We start from the raw sequence: 24,349 nt of genomic DNA, 5'->3' as shown, positions 1-24,349 counted from the left end.
CGTGTCGCAGCGGCTATGTGACATGAGTCCGTATCTGTGGGAGGAAAGGTGCTGTGCTGCATCGCTGCTAACAGGTTCTCTCTCATCATGTCTTGTTGTAGCAATCCCCAAACAGGAGGTGAAACCCACCATTAAGACAGAAGCAATGGGCCAGTTCAATGGAGTCTTAGAGGGCTACCCTTCCCTAGGAAACCGCCAGCCAGCTAAAGCATACAGCATAAACAATGTCTACCCCCATCCTGGTTACTATGCAAGTGGCCACGCTTCCAATGGGCCTCGTCCTCCTCCCCCTTCCCCTGGTGCCGTCAATGGCTTTCACTCCAACCCCGCGCTGCACTATGGTTACTACGGCTACACCTCCAACGCTCTCTTCCCCCACCAGCTGCTTGCCTACGAGGGTCGCAATGGAGCTTGGCCTAAGGCAGCCGCGGTAGCTGCCTCATTTGACAAGAAGCCGGATGTGCAGAGCCTCCAGGCCAGCCTGGGCCACTCCTACCCTGACCACCCGGAGGAGCAGCCAAGCGACGCGGCCCGGTGTGGCTACCCGGCAGAGTTTGCCAAGTCCTTGCCCCTGCCAGCCAGACCCCTGTCGGCACCATCAGAAGTCCGCAACAGATCGACACCCATCATCAAGCAGGAGCCTGCTGACATACCCTTGTACCCAGACTGCGCGGCAAAGGGGTCATCCCGAAGCTGCAGTGTCAACTTCACTTCCAGCCCGCAGCCCGAGGCCTGGCCAGGGCACAAACCCAATGGCAGCCTGACCCCAGGGGCATCTCTGGAAACCTTTGCCCCCCCTGAGAAACAGCAGGTCCATCAGCACCCAGCCACCCACCATCAGCAGCCCCAGCAGCACCAACAGCAATGGGCCCCCTATCCCAGCGCTGCCACCCCCCTGGCCTCGCCGGCCCCCTCCTTGTCACCCTCAATCAGGGCAACTCCATCACCCTCATCCCACCACTGGGACGGTCAGCAGGTCAGGTCCTGGAGCGCAGGGTTGGCAGGGTATGGCTTGGGCCCAAAGCAGAGCGGCACCACAGGAGCCTTCCCTGAGAAGCTTTGGAGTAAGGTGGGCGAAAGCCGGAGCTCCACCCCTCTGGGGCTTCAGGAGAAGGCCTGGAAGTCATGTGGGGGCTCGGCTGCTGGGAGCACGCCATCGCTGGCACCCGAAGGCCGGCTCTTCCCTGATGCCTTCCAGCAAGCGGACACACAAGCTTTCTGCGAGCCCGCCGGACCTGAGTGCGTGGCCAAGAGCCAGAGTGAGCGTGAGCAGGAGGAGGAAGAGGTGTGGTCAGACAGTGAGCACAACTTCCTGGACCCGAACATCGGTGGTGTGGCCGTGGCACCAGCCCACGGCTCCATCCTGATTGAATGTGCCCGGCGGGAGCTGCACGCCACCACGCCCCTGAAGAAACCCGATCGCAGCCACCCAACCCGCATCTCGCTCGTCTTCTACCAGCACAAGAACCTGAACCAGCCCTGCCACGGCCTAGCACTATGGGAGGCCAAGATGAAGCTGCTTGCGGAGAGGGCGCTGCAGCGACAACAGGAGGCAGCATTGCTTGGCCTCTCACAGAACGACATCAAGGCCTATGGCAAGAAGCGCAAGTGGGGCGCGGCAGGGGCTGGGGTCAGCCCCGGGCCGACGCAGGGCAAGGACAGACGAGAAGGGGTGAGCATACGCCAGGCGTCAACGCAGCAAACCGCCTCCGTTGTGACAGTGTCACCATACGCCTTCACGCAGCTCACCGGGCCCTACAGCCACTGGGCGTGAGGGGGGGGGGCAGGCAAAGGGAGAGTCGGTCCCCCAGCCCTAGCTTGTGGTCCCCACTCTCTACACCAGGGGATCACTCCTTCATCCTTGAAATACTTTCCCTTAATTTTTGGTTTTTACCTCAAATTTGGCAGCAGATCAGGACTCTGCCTGACGGACCTCCTGCCTGCGGTGCTCTTTCCTCTCTCCGGCGTGAGAGATGGGTGACAAGTTTCTGCTCCTTAATACAATAATGATCCTAATTATTATTATGGCTAATATTATCAATATTATTATGATTGTTATTGTTACTGTCAATGTTGTTATTACTGGTATTATTATTATATTATGAGGATAATGATTTGTTTAATATTAATATTATTGTTTTCTTTACTGTTTATCCATTCAATATTCTGTGGGAATGCTGGGATCCCTCGTTGCTCATTTTCTTCCTCATTAATCTGGAAACAAGCAAGATGCAGATCTTTATTTTTGTTTCCCCCCATGCCATTTTTGGTTTTCGGTTGGAATTCTCGCACGAAGACAAAGCCGCGGACGGCGGCGCCAACATCTTTAAGCTTTAACGGTGACAGAGAATGATGTCGGACATGCAACAAAACCATTGGAGGAACCATCATGGAGCTGCATGATGTCTGCAACCCAGAAGAACCTGTTTGGAAGTTCGCCGCCCCAGTTTGTCAGAAATGCTCTTCAAAGACTGGAAAACACACGGGGAATCCCTTCTACGTTGTCCTTTGAGCGGGAATGCCGCAAGGACATACCCTCCTGGGATAGGATGGAGGCAGAAACAGCTCTCTCCTGCGTCTCTCACAGCTGGTGCTTCTTCCTGGTCTATGCCAACAAATCGGACGTCTTGGTTTGCCCCGAACGTCTCCTATCTTACTCCAGCATGTGCCGTTAGCCCCGAGTAGGCAGGCCGGGCTCGAGTTGACATCCTTCCCATCATCCTCTAGGGGATGTGTCTTGTTTGCACGCTTGGAAGCTCAGCCTGACCCCCCCATTCTCACTAAGTCCTCCTGGAGGACAGAGGTGCCCCCTGTGCAATGGTGCTGACATGGTTCTATGTGTGCCCTGACCCCCCCCCCCCCCCCCCCCATGTAGACACACCCGCCGACCGGCCCGTGTGCCTTAGCTGGCCAGAGCGGCTTGCGCTGCGGTGCTGGGTCGGTCCTCACGGGTACTGTAATGCCTTCAGCACACTTACAAACAATGGTGCTTGTTTAACACACTGAAACAGCCTTGGCCTTTTTCACCTACTGTGGCGGACGTAGCATGACGTACGCGTGTTTAGTACTGCGTGTCCCATGTGGAGGTTTACATGTACACAGCTCCTCCTGGTAATGCTGCGCTTCTGGGACCCACCAGCCACCCACAAGACCCTAAAGGTCATTATATTGTTTCTCCTTTTCCCACAAAGCAAGTTCGCAGTCAAGAACAGGCAATCACAAAGCCAGCTATCAGCCTTCTCAAGGACCCCAGGAATGTAAGGATGCCTTTTCAACTGCAGGCTGGGGCCATGGAAACGCAGCATTATTGGTGGGGAAGAAACTGTAGGGTGAAAAGCATCCGTATCTCCAGTGCGTTTGGAATGTGCGGGTTTCTCTGGCTCTGTGTCGGTGGTGGGCTTCTGCGGGTGCAAGCTCTTGTGAAAGGCGTATGCCTGCTTCGCATGTCCGGTCAAGGCGTACTACTACGATGTCGCCATCTTTGGAAAGAAGATCTGAAACGACACATAGGGGCATGGGCCAGTGATGTGCGTTTGGGCGGGGCTACTCTTGAGATCTCCATCGGTGCGCCTTCTGCTGGCCCAGCCAAACAATATACAGCTTTAGGCTGCTGAAAAAGGGGTGGTTGGTGGGGCCGAGGCTGGAGGGGCCGGGCGGTGCAGACGAGGAGTCGACTTTTCCATGGTGCGGCCTCGCTGCAGGCCATGCCTTTCCTATGGAAGGCCAGAAACTCCTTGGTGCTCAAAGTGAATGGATCCTGGTGCTTTTTAAGAGGTCAATCTCTCTATACCTCATGTTGTAAAGACACTGGTCACAGTCACGACATGCTACCAGCACACGGCTGCCGTGGAGGCCTCCCAAGGCATCCTTCATGGCTCTTGTGTGGCTGTTGCCCACACGGTGCGTCACAATCCACATCCTCCTTCTTATTTATTACATGCTAATGATGCTTATTATTATTGTTATTGTGATTGTTGCTCTTTTTCGGTTTTACTGTTTAGTTTTACCTGATACAAATTGTAAATACAGAAGAAGAGAGTTTATAAAAGCACTTTTAATCTTGATTTTAAAGAAAAGCAAAAGAACAGATTATTGACAACTTGAAAACTAGTTTTTTGTTTTAATTGAATTTTATGAGGAGAAATAAGCAAATGTAAATACTTAAGTATAGGTAAGATTATTTAACTTTAGAGGGATAACAACCTAATCGTGAGTGAACATGGGGTTCCCCAGTTGTCAGTTTGTTGAGTCCATAACAGCCGAAGGGAGCAGCTGATTAGAATGTGACGTGTCTGTTATGTGTGGCAGGAACCCTGCTGTACGAAGTACTGTAGTACGTCAGTACCTCTCGAACAGAAAGCAGCCCCCTTCCGGAAGAAAAAAGATCATGGGTTGAAGAGTACGCAGATGCCACATGGCTAATGACCACAATGTCGCATGAAGGAGAGGAGAGCAGACAGCCTCCTGTCATTCAAACTGGCGACAGGTTCGGTGGTCACTTTTTACACATGTGGCTGTTTATATTGTCAGCAATAGAGGAAGATGTTTCCGTGATGTGAAAAACGTTACACCCAGTCGTCAGGTCTACTTGCTAACGATGGTCTCTTGCCGTAACAGAGAGTCCCCGACAGCTATAGCTTATGGGATAGCGACGAGACCACGTACATTTGTTCCAGCTTGCCTCGGTTTTCCTGTTCAACTCTTCTTTTCTCAAGAGAGATGTAACTCACGCAAAGTTAAAGGCCATTTTTTTTCTTACTAAAGGAGCTTCAGATTTGTCATTTTTTATTCCATCTCGTTCTTGGAAATAGTAATAACAGGTGCTGGTTTATTTATTGACTTTTTTAAGATGTAAATTTGTATACAGACTTAATTGTTCGGGATGGAAAATCGGCAGTAGTTTGCTCCTAACGGGTGCCCCACCGATGGGCGGCTGCAGTGATGCAGTCGCTGAATTCACTGTGGAATCGTGGGTAAGGGGTTAGGACAACTACTGGACAGCGTGGGTATCTGGGCCTTTTGAAGTTGTGACAGGGTGTTTCTTGGAGGAAAGCCACCGTACGGGGAATGAAAACTTCACATGGTGCTGATTAGTAAAACACCTATTTTTACATTTTTGTGAATAATGTTTGCAACGGATAACATGATTAGAATCGCTCAGTGATTTGATAGCAGTGAGGCAAAAACATGGAAAAAAAAAAAACAAGAAAAGCACTTGCAGTGTCATTGTTTAATCTTCCCTCACCCTCAAAACACATGATACATGGTCAGGGAATGTGTTGGAAGTACTTTTATACAGGTAGTTTGACTCATGATATGGAAGTGAAAAGACTGTTAACTTAACTTCCTCTGCACACCACACATATCTGGTGCTGAAAGTCCATCCCCTGTGAGAACATCTGTTAACGTGTGAGATGGTCAGAACACTGCAAAGTGCAATCTTTCATGCGTTTCTCACTCCCTCCCATTCCCTTTCTCTCTTTCTCTCTCTCTCTCTCTCTCTCACTCCCTCTCTCTCTCTCTCTCACTCACACACACACACACACAAACACAAAATGCCCCTCTTCAGCACTGGTCACTGCCTAACCCGAAGCAATTTGTCTGATTTGGCCCGTTTTCAAGAGCCTGGGAACAGAGAAACGCTAACTCCGTCTCTAATAGGCAAAAATAAACACACGAACACAAGGCAAAAGAAATACTCATTTTTAAGAACTGGCAGCTACATTCCTTTTATGAGTTTAAGATTGTCCTCAGTTCTATTTTTTTTTATGTCAAGTATGCAGTATGTAAAAAAAGTGTTTTTCAGTCTCTTTCTCTGTAGCTGTATCGTGTATTATGTGAATACATAGCGTATGTGGTACAATCCACAGTACTGTTTTATGTTCTGAGATAATAAAGGAATAAAAAAATGAAGAAACAAAAATAAAGAGTTGTGTAAAAAATCATGTTAACGTTTTTATTATTATTATGGTCATTTAGAGATAATATGCTATACTCTGTTTGTGAATGAAGTTGGCAGTGTGCTACCATGAGATGCTTACTGGAAGGTCTTAAGAGAACAGCTCTGTACAGAGGGCGGATTGTCACCAAGCCACATACAAAGGGCACTGGGAGTGAGGGTTTATAGGGACGCTGCTCTGTGGACACTCTGCTGCCTGGTCTGTTAGTATTTGTGGTCCCCGGCCAGAGAAATGGGCCCTAATATGATAGTGGAGAATATGAGTATTTGACATACGCTAGATTTGGCAGTTTCCTAAAATTTTAAGAATAGTTCTTGTGATTTTGCTGGTAGATTGGATGGCGGATTGATTTAAGATTGAAATGCATGCTTGGGTACAGGGGAATCCCCATTTCCTTGTCCTTGACTAAAATGTAACGGGGACAGCTCTGGCCAGGGCGCTCTCACTGAGCGAGACGTCTTCTGTACATACCTGTCATGGCAGCCGCCGGGACACATCTTCAGCCTGGTAGTCCAGCGCCGGCTCTGACCACACCAACCAGTCTGTGCCTGAAATGTTGCGCATGGTGACGTTGCGATCCCCCTCTAGCTCAATCTCAGTCAAACCTCATTGTGAAGCCACAGAATTCAGGGAAACAGTCACTGTCTAAGTGTCCTGGCTGGCAACTGACTGCCACAGCAGCTGACGTTTGCTTCAGACGTCTTTAAGTTGAATAATGATGGATTTGCAATGTGTACAATAACATGGAAAATATCTATATATGGGATGATTGATAATACTGCAACTGTATTATCATTTATTATCGTTATTATTACTATTATTATTATTCAAACTGTTTTTAAAAATACAATACAAAATCAAATTATTTCAAATACATGTGACATAATGTAGTCCACAGATTAGTTCATTGTTTCAAACGCAGACTGAGTAAGTGAAACGTTTCTCGGGTGTTATTGATCTTTGGAGTTTGTGTTACTTTAAACTGGTGGGTGGGTTGGGTGATGCTGGGTTTGATTGTTTAAATGTAGCTCCTTTGTAATATGATCTATATGTACTATTCAACTGTAGATATTAGAACAGTCGAAATTAAGGGTAATGAATTTCAATGCATTAGTATATTATAATTATGTCAATTTCTGGTGTTAAGATTTTAAGGTTGGCCTTGTGGCTTTAATACTGACCATGACTACAGTTCCATTTTTAATAATAATAAATTGTGGAGATTGTCGGAGAAAATGAGGCAATGTGATTTTATTTTTAAATGATTATTCTACATTATTTCTGTTTTAATGATAAAGATGAGTGAATTTTTTTCTTATTTATTTTCTTGTCGGTTTTGTTATGAGGTTACACATCCATCTGGATTATGAGCTGTTCGAATATATTTGAAATATTGTGGGTGTCTTAATAAATTTTATATTTATTTTTTGCACTCAGAACTAGTTTCTTGGAGTATTTTTTAAATTTATTTTAAAATGTTCTTCATAAAAGCAGTTCCAATAATTTTACTGAAATTTTCATGTCGATTTACAGAAATTACAAAAGGCTTTTTTTGCTTGCCTTGTGAATTGGTCTATAAGGCACAACCCATCCTATTCGTTTTCTCTAAATACGGGTGTGTCAAGCATTCATAAAAATGACCTACAGGCAAATTTTCATGGTAAACCCCTCATATAAAATACAATTAAAATGACTATAAATTAGATAATTTAGCAATTTAGTTACGTTTTATTAACAGGGAGAATTACGTGTTAAAAGTAAGTGATTTGGAAACAATATTACAATTTCTACAAATTACAACGACAGACCTTACACACACTAAATCGTAGTATGCTAACAAGCGGCGCCATCTTCTTTACACCCTGCCTTAGGGTCGTCATTGTCACTCTGCCTTTGCATGGGAAATGACGCGATCCGTACGTGCAAGACGCACGTACACACTTCCGGCAGACGCGCGTCAAGCGTGCTGTCTGTAGCTATGGTGACGAAAGCACGTATCGGAATGTTTGGGAAAGAAACTTGCTAAAGCTGAAAATGCTTTAAGACATGCAGTTTGTCGGACGGTTTTAGCCACGTATTTTTGCATTGACTGTGTTTATCTTATTCGAAGACGCCATTTGTATGCACCAACAAAGAAGCAGTAGAGTTCGTTTTCATTTAGTGCCAATTTCCCGTACTAATTCCCTGAAAAATCAACATAGGTCGCTGACGACCAAACAAAAAATATTCGCTGGCCTCACGAGATTGGATTTCTAACCTTTCCAATTGGGTAAGCCTCTTTTGGTTTGATTGCGACAATTTACCAGAAGAAAATAATTTGAGATTAATTTAGTCTATTTTAATACGTCGGGAAGGAATAATTTTTTGTAGTACTGTAAGCGATATACTGTATTCATCATTTTGGTTACGGTGCTTTTATTTGCTACGTTTTTTTATATACAAATCTTATAGTTTTTTCTCTATTAGGTATTTGTGATTTTAGTGAAAATTATTATTTCGACAAAATGTCAAGGTAGAAAGCCTCAGAAAAAGTAAAAACGTGGATGACGAAGGTCGAGTTCTTCAGTGCTGAAGAAGGCCGCACAGAATGAAGAGGAGGCAGAAAGTGACGCAGCAGAAGCATAGGCATCGAAATCAGCATAGATAGTGCAAGGACCTGTGCAGGCTGCACAAATAGCGGTACAATAACAAGAAGCTTCTGCACAAGGAGAAGAACCTGCTTACAGAGGCAAGAGTGGACTTGTGGGGTCATCTGCTGAGCCCCTACCCCCAACACGGTCAGGTCTTTCAACATAATGCATACAAAAGAGGACCTGAGAAGAGGTGCCAGACTTATGCAAAGTGAATTGGATGCATTGCCGTGCCTTATAAATGGGCCCTTGAAAAGTACAGTTATTGATAATATGAACAAATATGCCAAAGGAAGAGATCCGAATGCATGGACACTGAATGATGAGGATTAGATGAAAGTAGTATTGGGTGTCATTGTTTCTGCTTGGAGTGTATTGTTGCAGAAACGAGTCTGTGAGGTCTCTTTGGTCCTGTGGTCCTGGTGGTAGATCAGTATTCAGCTGCCTTTTGGAATAAATACATTCAAACAAATACTGGCATTTTTGTGTTGAGACAATCGCAACACACGTCAGGCCAGAAAAGCCAGTGATAAGATTTGTAGCACTTCAGTCACTTCGGTTTTGGAATGCTTTTATTGAAAGCTGCAAAAAGAACTACTTGGTCTGAGCATATGTGACAATTGATGAACAGTTCATTCCTTTTAGAGGACACCGTGGCCTTTATCAGTATTTGCCCATTAAACTGGGCATATATGGGATGGAATTATTCCTTCTGTGTAATGTTTGTAGCTGGCTACATAATTAATGGACTCCCTTCAGGCTGTGAAGGCACTCAACCATCCACTGCCGTGGCAGAAACAGTACTGAAAACACTGGTGGATCCTGTACATTAATCTGCCATAAATGTGACAGACAACTGGTTCACAGTTGCGAATCTTACAGGAAGATTTGCTACACAAACAAATAACACTATTGGGAACATTGGGCAGAAACAAACCAGAGGTTCAGGGGTTTTTGCCCAGTGGAATGAGAGCTACAGGCTTTAGCATGTTTGGCTTTTGCTCAGGATTTGTTCAATGTTGCTTTATTTCTTTATTTGCATTATATATACACAAACACACAAATATCTTTTCATATACTAGTAAGTTTATTAGACATATTTAATGCTTTTTAATGCTCATTTTTGAAACAAAAATGTTTAAAATGGTTGAATATTTTTCAGTGTTCATTGAAGAAATAATCAGTAAAAAATGTTTGAGAATTCATGGTTATTTTCTTTCACATACTGCTGCATCAATTGTGTAGTGTAATAATGTTTGTTGAAAATCAGTGCACAATTGGGTCAATGATTGTAGATGCATAGTACTTCTCTGTATCTTAGAAGATTCCTGTAGTTTCCTGTAGCCATGTGCCTGGCTGCCTGTAACCCTCAGCCTGAGTACTCAGAGGTATCTGGAGAGCACCACTCTGCTCCTCCAGTTTTCCATCTATCCATCTTGTTTCCACACCTGCTTACCCATTTCCAGTTATGATCATACATTTCTTTCAATTTTTTTAATCCCTTAGAAGCCTAATGAAGTGGATGTTCTTTACACCATTGTCCTTATCCTGTTTAATTTGAACATAATCCTCACAAATTCTTAGCGGAGCTGTGTAAGCCTGTGGTCAAAAATCATGTTATTACAGGCTAGAGTTTGGAGTTCTACGGCCTTTAGAAAATACAGATTTAGGCAATATAATCAGTCTGGTGAGTCCTGTTGTATTGTGTTATTTCAGCTGCTCCTGTAGCCAGAGACGCCGTAAAGGACAGAAAGTTAGGACTATTCCGAGAGCCTTTGAGTGTGAGTGACATAATTGGATTGGTCTGGGTTGGGGACACAGTATTTTCATCTGTGCCCCAGCCTGTAACTCAACAAGTAAAGTATTGTGCTAATGATACAAAGGTCATGGGTTCAGATCCCACTTGGCATGCATGAGTTGTAACCCTTCCCTCTCTTGTCAGTTGCTTCGGATAAAAACACCTGGTACTTCAGCAATTGTAAATCCTTTTAAGAATATCCACTAGGGGGTGTGGTGAGATCAGTTTTACCCAACGTGGCAGTGTGCTTCTGAAATGCATAACACTTCAATTTAAAACTACACATCAAAAATCAAAAGAAAAAAACTGATGGTCAATTAAATGATACCTTTCATAAAATCACAATGCAAATTACAATTTCAATGAATTGTAGTAGAAAATTTGAAACTTCAGAGGATATTTCCTCATTAATCTCAGGGACCCATAAAAAGAAAAAAAAACATTGAGGTATTTAGTCATTATCCTGCTGGAAGTAGCCATCAGAGGATGGGTACATGGTGGTCATAAAGGGATGGACATGGTCAGAAACAATGCTCAGGTAGGCCGTGGCATTTAAACGATGCCCAGTTGGCACTAAGGGGCCTAAAGTGTGCCAAGAAAACATCCCCCACACCATTACACCACCACCACCAGCCTGCACAGTGGTAACAAGGCATGATGGATCCATGTTCTCATTCTGTTTACGCCAAATTCTGACTCTACCATTTGAATGTCTCAACAGAAATCGAGACTCATCAGACCAGGCAACATTTTTCCAGTCTTCAACTGTCCAATTTTGGTGAGCTCGTGCAAATTGTAGCCTCTTTTTCCTATTTGTAGTGGAGATGAGTGGTACCCGGTGGGGTCTTCTGCTGTTGTAGCCAATCCGCCTCAAGGTTGTGCATGTTGTGGCTTCACAAATACTTTGCTGCATACCTCGCTTGTAACGAGTGGTTATTTCAGTCAAAGTTGCTCTTCTATCAGCTTGAATCAGTCGGCCCATTCTCCTCTGACCTCTAGCATCAACAAAGCATTTTCGCCCACAGGACTGCCGCATACTGGATGTTTTTCCCTTTGCACACCATTCTTTGTAAACCCTAGAAATGGTTGTGCGTGAAAATCCCAGTAACTGAGCAGATTGTGAAATACTCAGACCGGCCCGTCTGGCACCAACAACCATGCCACGCTCAAAATTGCTTAAATCACCTTTCTTTCCCATTCTGACATTCAGTTTGGAGTTCAGGAGTTTGTCTTGACCAGGACCACAGCCCTAAATGCATTGAAGCAACTGCCATGTGATTGGTTGATTAGATAATTGCATTAATGAGAAATTGAACAGGTGTTCCTAATAATCCTTTAGGTGAGTGTACATCATCTGTACTGTGCTGGTAATATTAATATTAAGTATTTGTATTTTTGTATTGTTATTTCTGTCCACTGATCCCTGACTTGTCCCCGCACAGTGGAGGAGATTCCAGAAAACCTATTGGGAACATCGTTCACATACATCAGCACAGAGGGCCGGCGCTGTGTATCAGAAATTTAACTGTTTCCACAGCAGTTCAGCCCCTCCTGGAAGTTTTATCACATATTTTGTCCTTTTCTGGCTCAGAAGCCCCAACCGCATGACTCATGAATGGTAACACATGCAATGGAAATAAGAGACTGTTCTTCAGTCCATAGTAAGCCGTGTTTTAGAGGTCAGGGACATTTTCATGTGGCTATTTAAATTTAATCTCTTGCACAGCTGCTGGTTACTGAGTGCTTCCATAGGGTAATAATTACTGTGTAGAAGTAGGTGGTAGTTGAAAAATTGTATAAACGATTTGCTGATCTTTCCGAAAACAAAAAAAAGGAATTTTCTCAAGAGTTAAAGAAATGTATATAACCCTAGTTATCTTTGTCCAACACTTGTTAATGTCACGCTGAATTAGCCTTTATTACTCTATAAAGCTAATTACGAACTTCTTGTTCAGAAAATCAGTTATTTGCTTACAAGGCTTGGGTGGTATTATGGTAATACAGAGTGCGCCATGATAAAATTTGTGGCAGATTTTACCAGCAAGATTTCAAAATACCATATACCGCGTCTGGGTGGGATGTCATGCAAGCCTATTGCTTACCTGTGTGAGATCTTCACCACAGTGTCTGTCTGGTGAGGTATTGGGCAGCCTTTCTCGGGTGTGTGGCCCTGAGCTTGGGAGGCCAAAGGCATGAGCGCTGATAAGATGATTGCCCCTTTGTCTCCCAGTCCTCTGGCCTGTAACTAACCCAGGCTCATGCCAGTAGAAACAGACACCCCCAATGATATGTGATCTCTGGACCACTCTACCATTTGAATTCAAGACAAGCTGATCATATTCGATCAGTTGATGTGGATGCCAGTTGTCACAAGCCTGGTAATGAGTTTGACCTCAGTGAGCTGTTTATGAATGTGGCAGTAATCAGTCTGTCTTCTCAGCATGCAATAATCAAAGTCGACATGGCGATGGTGGACGTGCTGGGGGTTACAGATAAAGGTGGAGGGTGCCGTTTGTTTCGTAAAGCATGTATCTGAGTGCTACATGGGTTTGATCGAATGGCCATGTGCAGCATGAGCCTGATGGAGGTGTGTGTGTGTATCACCTCCCCATGACACACCAGAGGAGTCTGAAAGCAGACGGTTGGTGTCAGGCAGAGACAGAGTAAACAAGTCGCTTTAATGAGCCATCACTGCGTTGTCTTCCCACATCTCATGTCTCATGTGAACAAATGGTCTCAACAGCCAGGGTTTTTTGTTAGAAAATTAAAAAGGTTTCATGGGAGAGGCACCTTTAATTAATCTCTCGCTGAGAGCGTGCAGCCTCTTATTATTTTGGATTAATCAGGTCTTATATTGAGGTAAAAACACTCATCTCTGTAAATAACTGGGGAAAATGGCTTTATGTAATAGAACCCATACCTCCAGACTGTGAACTGACACCACCAAAAACCACACACACACCAGCTCGAGACTCTCTTGCTATGTTTGGTTATGTTGCTGATGATTGACATGTTTTCATATATTATTATTTTTTGTGCTGTGTGTGGATTCCTGTATGATATGCATTGTAATAAGCGAGTTGTATTGAAGATGTGAAAATCTGCCAAAGTCTGAATGTTGCTATATGCTTAGGGGACGTGGAGTGAAGCAAACATAAAAACGCTGAGAAACAAGACAAATTCCCTGAAAAGAAAATTAAATAGGACATAAGCAGTAATGTACACTGTAAGGACAAAAGTCCTGGGACACCTGGCCATTACACCTATAGGGACATGTATGACATCCCATTCTAAACCCATCAGCATCAATATGGAGCTGGTCCCCCAAGGAGTGATGTTCCACGGTATGGCTCCAAGCAACACAACAATGCTGAACACTGCTTAACAACGGTTAAACAAGATGAACACACCAGGGAACAGCACAAAATAAATGGAACGTGAGGGGAAAAAAAACCAAACAGGAAAAAAAAGACAAAAAAGAAAGTACTAAGTACATGCAAGTAGGGAACAGAGCAAACCAGGGAGCAGGACTAACGAAACAAGCAGAGCTACAAATGCGCAGTTGAATGGAGTGAGGGCAGGCACTTAAATACATACAGGCACAGGAAAACAAGCAACAGACAATTATTAAGCACAGAACTAGGGAACCTCAACAAACAGAAACTATACCAAACACTAAGGGTTACAACACTAGGAAAAGATTAGAAACATAAGCAGAAACAGAACAGAATTAAACGGGGCACGGGCAAGGTAAACCTAAAATAGGGAAACAGAGACAATTAAATAATAGGGAAACAGAAAACCGCTAAACATTGAATAACAGATGAGGCTGGTCTCCTGCTAGCCTCAAACTCATGGCTGGAGGGTTCAGCTTCTGAGCCACAGAACCTTTGAGCTATGCAGTGGGAAACAGAAGGGCTAAAGGCCTACAAGACATGGAGGGGGAGCAGTATGACCAGTGACGCCTGCTGGCTGAGAGGGAACAGGACACATTAAAGGTTCACTTCACTGGAACTAAGGGGCCTAGCCCAACTCTCAAAAAACATCCCAATACCATTTGCCCTCCTCCACCAGACTTTACAGTTGGCACAATGCAGTTAGGCAGGTAACGTTCTCCTGGCATCCATAGAACACATTTCCACTGCTCCAGAGTCCAGTGGTGATGTGATTTACATCACTCTATCTGATGTCTGGCATTGCAATTGGTGATGTATGGCTTGCATTTTATGAAGCTCCCGGTGCACAATTTTTGTGCTGGGGTTAATGCCAGAGGAAGTTTGGAACTCTGCAGTTAAGTCAACTGAGCGTTGGTGACTTTAATGCACTATACACTGAAGTACTCGGTATCCCCAGCTACTTTACTTGCTGTTACTTTACTTGGTCTGCCAATTTTTTGTCTGAGTTTCTGTTTTTAATAAATGGTTTCACATTGTAATTAAACAATTAAAGTTGACCGTGGAATATCTAGCAGACAAGAAATTATCGCAATGGTAGCATCCTGTGACAGTACCACGGCTGAATTCACTGAGCTCTTCAGAATGACTCATTCTTTCACAAATGTTTGGAAACTTGACTACATGGCTAGATGCTTGATTTTATACAGCTGTGGCAGTGGGTCTGAATGAATCACCTGAATTCAGTGACTGATAGGTGTGTCCCAATACTTTTGTCCATATAGTGTATTTCCAGATTTTTCCCAAAGTTATTCTGGGTTCTCTTCTATTTTGTTAAGTAGTTCATTAAACCCATATTGACATATCTGATTGAAGAAAAATTGTGGTGAAAGTCAACATGATCCTCAACACCAATTCAATTAGCTGGTCTCTTTCTCCGATCTCCTGTGGTACTGGACCTTCCTTTGGTGTGAGGGTTTTGAATGGCCCACCAGGTTCCTCGGTACCAGAACAAAGATTCTGAATGGTTCCTCAGTTCCAGACCAAAGGTTCTGAATGGTTCTTCAAACTTCACAAGGCAGGGTCTCCCCTTGATTGAAGGAATTTAAGGTTCTAAAATGCATACCAGCCTGCATGGTGTAGGATCTCTCCCAGCCATACACTAGGAAGGTTCATGCACACAGAGATGGATTCTTTAGCTTTGGAAACTACGACTGGGGCAATATCTTTGTTGTTCTTAAGGAGTGATCACTGATGACAGAAATATTAAACATTTCACAACAGCGGTGAGTAATTAAAACATCCTATAAATAAATGTAGTCTAACGGGGAAGGAGGACCATCACTCTGCTTTGATTTGAAGTGTTCCAATGGTCCTACCACCAGGGTGATGAACACCAGCCCAGCAGGACAATATCAGACTACACCAGAATAATCCAGCGGGGCTCCTTGTCTCACACCTCTTCCATGTTCTTCATACCATACTTGTTTTCTTATACTTTACCTGACCTTTTCATTCACACTTCTGTTTTTTCTTGGTGTCCTCTAACCATACTTTTTTATTGAGTTACACTTTGTATCTCAGCTGCATATTTGATTTAACTGCAGGCAGCCGGCAATGTCCTTGAAATTGGCATAGATGGGGATTTATTCTCCCAGAAGCTGAAGGACATCAGCAAAGACTACCTCTTAATCCCTGATGCCTTACGTATGTTACTCTGAGAGGAAAAAAAAACTTTTTATGACGTTAGGGTTTCATTGGTTTTCTTTTATGCCATCATACTTTTGTACATTTTTTAGGTTTAAAAATATTTTAAGGGTCTGGACTTTTCAAGATTTTTTTTTTTCAGTAAATTTAAGATTTCCACAATCCAATTTCGAGAAGGTAAAATGGAGATGATCATAATATCATTCTCACTAATAGGCGAACTAACGGTTGGCATTTACTGATCCTGATTTTGCCAAGTGAGAGTGTTGATTTCCTCTCTGAGAACCTAATCCAATCAGTAGCTATAGAATAAGACTGACAGAGCTGTGCAGCCACATTCTGAGACTATTTTATCTCAAGCAATTAAAACAAAAGAAAACTTTTTGCTACATTTTGTGTTTCCACCTCGTTATCTAATAAATCTCTCCCCAAAATTATGTTCCTCGAACTTGTACAAATCCCAGGATCTGTGTAGAATAGCCCTGTAACAGAATTCCTCAATGCTTCTGGACAAACTCGGCATTGGAAATGCAGGGATAAAGTTTTAATTAGCTGAGATTTTCTCAATCAAACAATACAGTAAGCTGTCCTAGTGCCGGTTGCCTGCATCTACCTGAATTATGCTTACTTTTCACGACAGAGCTCAGAACAGATCCTCTCTGGCACGTCTCTGCTTTCATTTCGTTATGTTATTATCTGGGCCAAATGGCCTGGTATGTGCAATATGATTGCGTGTAATTATAGAATATAATGGAGGCAGTCAGTAATCACAGAAAGAGTATGATTTTTTTCGTGTTTGACAACAACCATTAACAGAGCTGGAAATCACATCAGTGCATAGGAAAGAAACCGCTCTTTTCTTTATATCTTATATCTTAAAGTTTTAAGTGTTACTGAAGCCTTATAGAGGTGCAGGTTATTTTGATGCATCTGTGAATCTTTGAGGTCCTTTAATGCTCCATGGCAGATGCCTTTGTTTGCTCCTCTTGTTTTTATGTATGTATGTACACAACCAGTAAAAAGGTTTTGCACACACTGAGATTTTCTACATTCGCATGTGACTCACTGAATTCACCCAATATTCTTTGCTAACATATAAATTTATTTGCAATAAATGTTCACCATTTGTGTACCTTTATTAGCAAGAAAATGTCATATCTTTGATTCATCAAAGTAGCCTCCTTTAGCAGTTATAACAGCAGAGAATATTCGAGGCATTCTTTCTACACGGGACATTAAATACTGCTCTGTCTCATGGGATGAAACAGTTAACTAGTGCATTTAAAGTTGAACAACAACCTAGAACTTAACTATGCCATCACCACACAAACAGATAATAGGATGTCAGACATGCACTGTTACATACTCTTTCCATGTTATAAAGGAAACTTGTTTTGTATGACTTACATTTTCATGTATAGTTGTTCACTCAACTTTCCAATGTTTACTAAAAATAAATAATTTGCAGTTTATAAAATAAATGGAAAAGTGGTAAACGCCTGTGGTGTGCAACAACTTTTGACTGGTGTGTAAGTTTGGAACACACTCCCCTGGGGAGTAAGAATGGTCAAAATGACTCCACTGCAGGAAAGTCTGCTCAGTGAAGGCGTTGCCAGGTTTGGAGAACAACATTGACTTAAACCGGAGAGACGCTTATTTCCTGTTTACACTGGGTGTGTCATGATTTACTGTGTGCAAGTCGTCTTCTTATTATTATTATTATTTTACTGTGTGCTAATGTATACAAAGTTAAGGACATGCAAAAATCAGAGGGTTCACATAAGAAACGGGCAAAAATACGTGCCACAATAGGAGAGTACAAGAAGTATTAACAGCAACGACACTACAAGGGGCTATATTCAGTTGCCCACCAGCATGCTGGGATACACAAATCCGGCCAGCGCTAGAATATTTAAGATACTTTTAAAAAAATTATTTATTAATGTTTATCTACTCTGCTATTGTTTTTTGTTTTCGTTTTTGCAGCGTCTGGAAAATCAACAAATAGCAGTAACAGTTACTACTGAAGTACAAATCATGAACATATACAGTAGCTACTTGAGATGATGGTGTCATGATTCATTAATGAGGACAAACATGAGATCAGTATTTCATTCGTTTTATTCATTCCTTCAGTAGTTCACAAAGGTTTACAAAATTACTCTATATACAGCTCTGGAAAAAATTAAGAGATCACTCCATATTTTTAAAAAACATCAGCATTTTTAAATCCTAGTTTAATACTGGTTCTGCTAGCTGAAGGCTACACTGAGTGGCTGGCTGCTTTCAGGCTGAAAATTTCTAAGAGAGCAGTACACAAGAACAAGGTGAAACCGGGAACAACCAAAAACCAGCCAGGTAGAGTGCAGAAGCAACTTTCTAATGCCAGAGACGACCGTCAACTTATCCAACAGTGCCTCACGAATTGGAGGATGACACCAAGTGACCTTCAAAAAGAGTTTGAAACATTAAGTGGTGTGAAGTGCACTGATATGCCAATTCAGAACAGGCTACTAGAAGCAAGACCTTAGACCCATAAAGCAAGGAAGAAGCCCTTCATTAAGGAGAAACAGAGAAGAGCCAGGCTGCAGTTTGCAAAAAAAAAAAAAACTATATTTTTTTATGTCGGATACCCGTTTCAGCTCTGCTAAGCTCCGTATTACAGTATGTAAAGTTCACTGTTGAAAGAAAGCACTCGCAAAAAATAATAAATAGTATTACGGTTTTTCTCAATTGCTTTGGAGCATTTCTCAAATGACAATTAACATTTGCAAAGTAGCTAGTGTAATCCCCACACCTTAACGTCACATATGCACAGCAGAATACAGATTTCTCATTGTTTCACACAAATTTCAAGTTTCCATGTTTCAGCATATATATGCAAACGGTTTTGCACAATTGTTATCATTTGGCACAAATTTTAGTTGCTTTGCACTTGTTGGTCATAACAGAGTATATAATTTCCCGTTGGATTAATTATACACCCAAAACTATATATGCATGTGATCATTGTGTTAGTCACATTGTGCTAGACAGTTAACCAAGCTTTCAAAATAATTTAAAAACACATTACATAAACTGCAGTGATACGGCATTGTTGTGTTTTTGGTTCCTACAGTGCACAATTTTGTTGTTATATTGTTGTCCTTGGATTGCCATTATGCTGTATTGGTAATATACAGCGCTGTGTGACTTTTTTGTTTCCTATTGTACAGTGATTTGAGATCTGAAAAATACATGGGAGTGCTTTCTGTCAACAGTGAACTTTACACACTGTAATATGGAGCTTAGCAAAGCTGAAACGGGTGTCTGACATGAATATGTATCAGTTTGCTAAAGAAGAACGATCGGTCAGTGACATTGAGAAAATGGGAACCGACTATCATTCAGAATTACGGAGCTCAGGAGCATACTTACACTGACATACTTACACTGTCATACTTACACTGATATACTTACACTGTCATACTTACACTGACGCACTGACAATATATCTAAGCGTTTTGACTCTCATGGTTAAAACGATGCTTATTGTACTTCTCATTTTCGTGGCACTGACTAATTAATTGGTGGAATTATGTGCTTCTGAGACATGAGTTAATTGTTTTGGGTAAGTTACAGTCTTTTGCAGCTGAACCATAGTGCTTTGCTTTATGCATGAATTGTTTTGAGGAATGCTCATTCAGTCTTGAGAATGTTAAGCAGTTTTCATGAAATGTGCCAAAGCAATATAGTAAAACTGTATATTATTATTATTGTTATTATTATTGTTATTGTTGTTGTTGTTGTTATTTGTACCCCATCAATTACAGTGTTACCTTGAATTTCATTATATATACACTATACCTATGACAATAAATCTTTCTTTAAATCCTTGTCACTATTCTTTGTGCAGCTTTTCTCTAATTAACTTCCTTGAAGAGTTCCATGTAATTTGGACACACATGCAAGCACCTGCAGATACTGAGTAGGAAAAGCATTGTCTGCATGTAGAACCTCGTTGGTTGGATTGCATTGTTAGCATGAGGCACACTGACTGCTTCCCCTGATTGGTGGCTGTTCTCTCTCTCTCTCTCTCTCTCTCTCTCTCTCTCTCTCTCTCTCTCTCTCTCTCTCTCTCTCTCTCTCTCTCTCTCTCTCTCGAGGAGAGCTGCCTGGCTTTGTGACTTCATCATTATTTCAAGTTTAGTTACTCTGAAATCCTGTACCTACTGTCGAGGTCACCATAATGATGTGTGACGGCTTGCTGGATTTAGTACTAAATTATATCACTGAAATACTGTCATGATAAACATCTGTTACGTTAAACAAACCTGTGAGTCATAGAAATGCAGTTTCTCATTATGTACTACCTGATTTTGCTCTCATTCTGCTGTATGTATCAGGATTGAGGACCTGGGTAAATGAATGGGTGTTAAGGAAGAGTGCCAACAGAACAAAAATGACAGAAAAGAGCTCTTAAGAATTTTTAGTGAGATATGTTTCAATGACCCTCAAGGGCATCCTCAGGAAAAGTTGTCTGTGTACTGAGTGTTGAAAGCTGTTAGACTTTATTTCTCTTATGATTTTTTCATTTTCAGAGATTTCGATTTTTGATATAAATAACCAAGGAAATGGGGGGTCAAGGATTCAGATCATTTAGAGGAACACATTAAATACTCACGAAGCTTGTGTGCCTTTCTTTTTGTGATTTTTTTATTTTTTTTTGCATGGATTCCAAAGGTTACACTTCCTCTTTAGAACTGGATGCTTGCTGCAGGCTGTATGTGTAAAATGCCCGTCTCTAAGGACGATTTTCAGCTTTGTGCTTAGTAGAGAAGCAGAGTGACAAGCTTTTCTCCCTTCAGCTGCGTGCGGTTCCTTCCTTGACTCGGACATGTGGAGATAAGCTTGCTGACAATGTACAGTCACAGTCACAGTCACAGTCAGAGTCACAGTCACCTGGGAAGCCCACTGAGCTCTTTGGCAGCTTTATTGACCATGAGACAATTATACCAGACAGGCAGGGTCATCTGCCCCAGGAAAGAAATGTGGTACATGGCCCAGGCAGTGAGTTATTCATGAGTTATTACTTATTGTATTGTGAATTATTAACAGTACTGTAATAGCAATGTATGGGTTACTTATGTGCTTAAGCCATGGTTCATATCTTAGGCAGGTTAAGATCTATACAGTGCTGAATTTTATGCTCTTAAACGCAGTCAAAATTTGAGAATTATGAATGCAAATGAGGCTAATTAAATGGAGTCGAATACACAATGACCAGAGCTGTTCACGATTCAAAAAGAGCGAGAGAGGCTGGCAGTGAATGTGGATCTCTTGGACACCCATGAATGTGAGGAGCATGAAAGCGTTCTGAGTCAAGCTGGCATTTGCTGTTTCCCTGGTGACCCACTGAGACCCAAATAATAGGTGTCTGTCAGACATATTTCACTTTTTCTTTTAAAGGAACATGTGCTTTTCGTCAATTTCAATCCACAAGGTTAACAGTCGATCAGCTGTGAAGATCGTTTCAGGTAATCATTCAAATTCAAAGTCACTGAACAGGCACATGAACACTGACATTGTTATCAGCGTTTACTGACATTCACCACAAAAATGATTTTTCAGAAACACAGAAGAATCTACAGAAAAAAACAAGGGCAGATCAAAAATGCTAGAGACAGATCATGAATAAAAATGGAAACAGAAACACTTTGGTAACACTTTACTTAAAACAGTCATCACAATACATTGCATATACATTCATAATGCATTACTATGGTCAGTATAAGCCGTTATAATGCATTATGAAGGTATTAATAGTGCATTATAGATGAGAGCTTCATAAAGCGTTCATAATGCATAATAAACATGGCTATACAGTTTTTCTCAATTGTTTTGGCACATTTCATGAAACATACTTAACATTCTCAAGACTATACAAGCATTTCTCAAAACGGTTCATGCATATAGCACAACACTATGGTTTAGCTGCAAAAGCCTGTAACTTAACCCAAAACTCATGTCTCAAAAGCAAATAATTCCACCAATGAATTAGGCAGTGCCACGAAAATAAGCATTGTTCTAGCCATGAGAGTCAAAATGTTTAGATATATTGTCAGTATGTCAGTGTAAGTATGCTCCTGAGCTCCGTAATTTGGAATAGCAGTCGGTTCCCACTTTCTCATTGTCACTGACCGATCATTCTTCTTTAGAGAACTAATACTTATTCATGTTAAAGACACCAATTACAACACTGTGTAATGTAAAGTTCACTGGCAAGAAAAAGCACTCACATGCACATGTACAGTTTTTCTCAATTGCTTTGGAGCATTTCTCAAATGACAATTAACATTTGCAAAACAGCTAGTGTAATCCCCACACCATAATGTCACTTCTGCACAGCAGAACAACATTTCTCATTGCTTCACTCTAATATCCAAACGTTTCAGTTTACAAATGGTTTTGTACACTTGTCATAATTTGCTACAATTTTCAATTGTCTTGTTGGCCAAAATAGAGTATTGTAATAATTTCACACCCAAAACTATATATGTATGTGATCATGGTGTTAGGCACTACATGCAAAACCGTTAATGGTTTATGAATACTTTATGAATGCATTATAATGCATTATACGAGTGCTTTAAGTGTTAGCAAAACTTTAAATAATGTTGGTTTTTCTCACCACCTTCTTTTCTATTAGCTGACATCAATATGTCCAAATCACCCACAGGAAGACATACTTCTCTCTGCATCAAAAGATTTGAAGCAAGTGTTTAGTAGCCTTTAGCTTCCAGTGCTAATCTGGGAGATAAGTTCCCCATTGTATACCAGTGTCTTTGGTGTTGTGTTTGTGGTATCAAATTTGAGGTGATGCATGAAACTGGCATGGTATCTGTAAAGTATTGCAGGATCATGTTGGGGGGGGGGTTGCCTGGATAATTGAAAGTGCTCCTTTCTTTGATCAACGATCATCACAAACTGAAAAATGTCTCTGCACGGCCCTAATGTAAAACATAACATATCCTTTTCCATCTGAGAAGTCATACATTTTTCATACGGACGTAACGATGGAAGCTGTAACCCTATACCAAAGTTATTTGCAAATGCCCTGCTTGTGGGGGACGCAGAGTCCTTTAAGAGTGGTGTTTGCATTAATGTTTAGCCCACATGCTCTTTCCCACAAGTGGCTAACATAGCAGAGCATAGGAGAACAGTACCTACTGCTTTTTTACAGACACATAGCTTCAACACAAGCATGTAATTAAGAAGAACAGGATGTCCTGTGTTTCCTTAATTACTTTGTAACAAACTAAATTATTACACTAGTTAATGGTCCAATAAAGACTGCAATAATTTAAGTTACTAAAATAGAGACCATATAGTACGGTTAACAGCATGGGAAATATTGCAGGTAATGGGGTAATTAAAAGGAAAATAAGTAAATTTAGGATGGTATGGTGAGTCACACCTTGTGATTGTGTGTGCCCAGTGATGGACTGGCATCTCATACAGGGGGGAGCTATTACAGAAGCACATTCCAGTTTTGCTAGTTACAGTGCAGATGCAGACACTGCTGCAATGATCTGCCTGATTTTCAGTTTTTTTTCCCCCAAAAACAGTGCTCTTATAATGAATCATAATTGTGTCTTTCTTTTGCTGCCTTGATCTGCCAGGGGTTCCCCTAGTTATTACACCAGTGTGGTGACCTGCACATCCATACTCTGTTGTTAGCACAGGTTTTGGCACTGTCTGTTATCTGCTCTATCTGCAGTTTCCCAGTTGTCTTATGCGCAGACATTTTGGGGTTCTCCAGCTACTGCACTCAAGGTCGCGCTGAAGCCCATCGACAAGAAAAATGATTGCCATGACTCACCTTGGATCAATGAAGTTGGAGGTGGCCTTTTCACTCATAAATGGCTTCTCCATTGCTCTGTTTGCCTTGTAGCGTATTTTTTTTCCAAGAAGAACTGAACTCCCTAGAAATTAAATGCACAAAGCCAGTTCACATGGAGGTGGCTGAGGCCTGAGATTAGAAAGTGTGAGCAACACGATCCTTCCAAATAGAGACTCTGGCAGGTAAACAGGAGCTCTGACCAAGCTGAGAACAGATCCGAGGTGCTGTTATGGTTCCTTCCCCTGGGCTCAATTTCACGGTATCCATGCGCATCACTTTCTTAGCACTGGGGCAGCTCGAGGTTCTCCAGTGGTGTGGCAGTCAGATTTTCAAACACAACACCCAGCGAAAGAAGCATGTTTTTTGTTTGTTTCAGGAAGGGCTGGATGGGCTGTAAACTGGCTTGTTCCTGGATCCTGCTCAGTATTCAAGACACAGCACAGGGAAGAACAAATACACAGAGTGCAGCCAGTGGTCTT

At 42.1% G+C, this 24,349-nt stretch overlaps 1 protein-coding gene and 1 long non-coding RNA gene across 11 annotated transcripts in view; both read left to right on the top strand.

The window, feature by feature from the left end:
• tet3 (tet methylcytosine dioxygenase 3) overlaps positions 1–7,399 on the top strand; it is a 42,809-nt gene extending 35,410 nt beyond the window's left edge. For all 10 annotated transcript variants that reach the window (XM_023812363.2, XM_023812362.2, XM_023812365.2 and 7 more), the window contains one exon: positions 102–7,399. In XM_023812363.2, the coding sequence (XP_023668131.1) occupies positions 102–1,774 (1,673 nt within the window). In that variant the 3' untranslated portion in view covers positions 1,775–7,399. The remainder of the gene's footprint in view (positions 1–101) is intronic.
• Positions 7,400–7,896: 497 nt separating this feature from the next.
• LOC111844174 (uncharacterized) lies at positions 7,897–9,791 on the top strand. Its single transcript, XR_002838324.2, has 2 exons — positions 7,897–8,229; positions 8,427–9,791. It is a non-coding gene; the product is annotated as an uncharacterized lncRNA (long non-coding RNA).
• The last annotated feature ends 14,558 nt before the right edge of the window (positions 9,792–24,349 follow it).

Source organism: Paramormyrops kingsleyae, chromosome 2 (assembly GCF_048594095.1).
Source record: "Paramormyrops kingsleyae isolate MSU_618 chromosome 2, PKINGS_0.4, whole genome shotgun sequence".
Classification (NCBI taxonomy): domain Eukaryota; kingdom Metazoa; phylum Chordata; class Actinopteri; order Osteoglossiformes; family Mormyridae; genus Paramormyrops; species Paramormyrops kingsleyae.
This window is presented reverse-complemented; position numbering and strand designations above follow the sequence as displayed.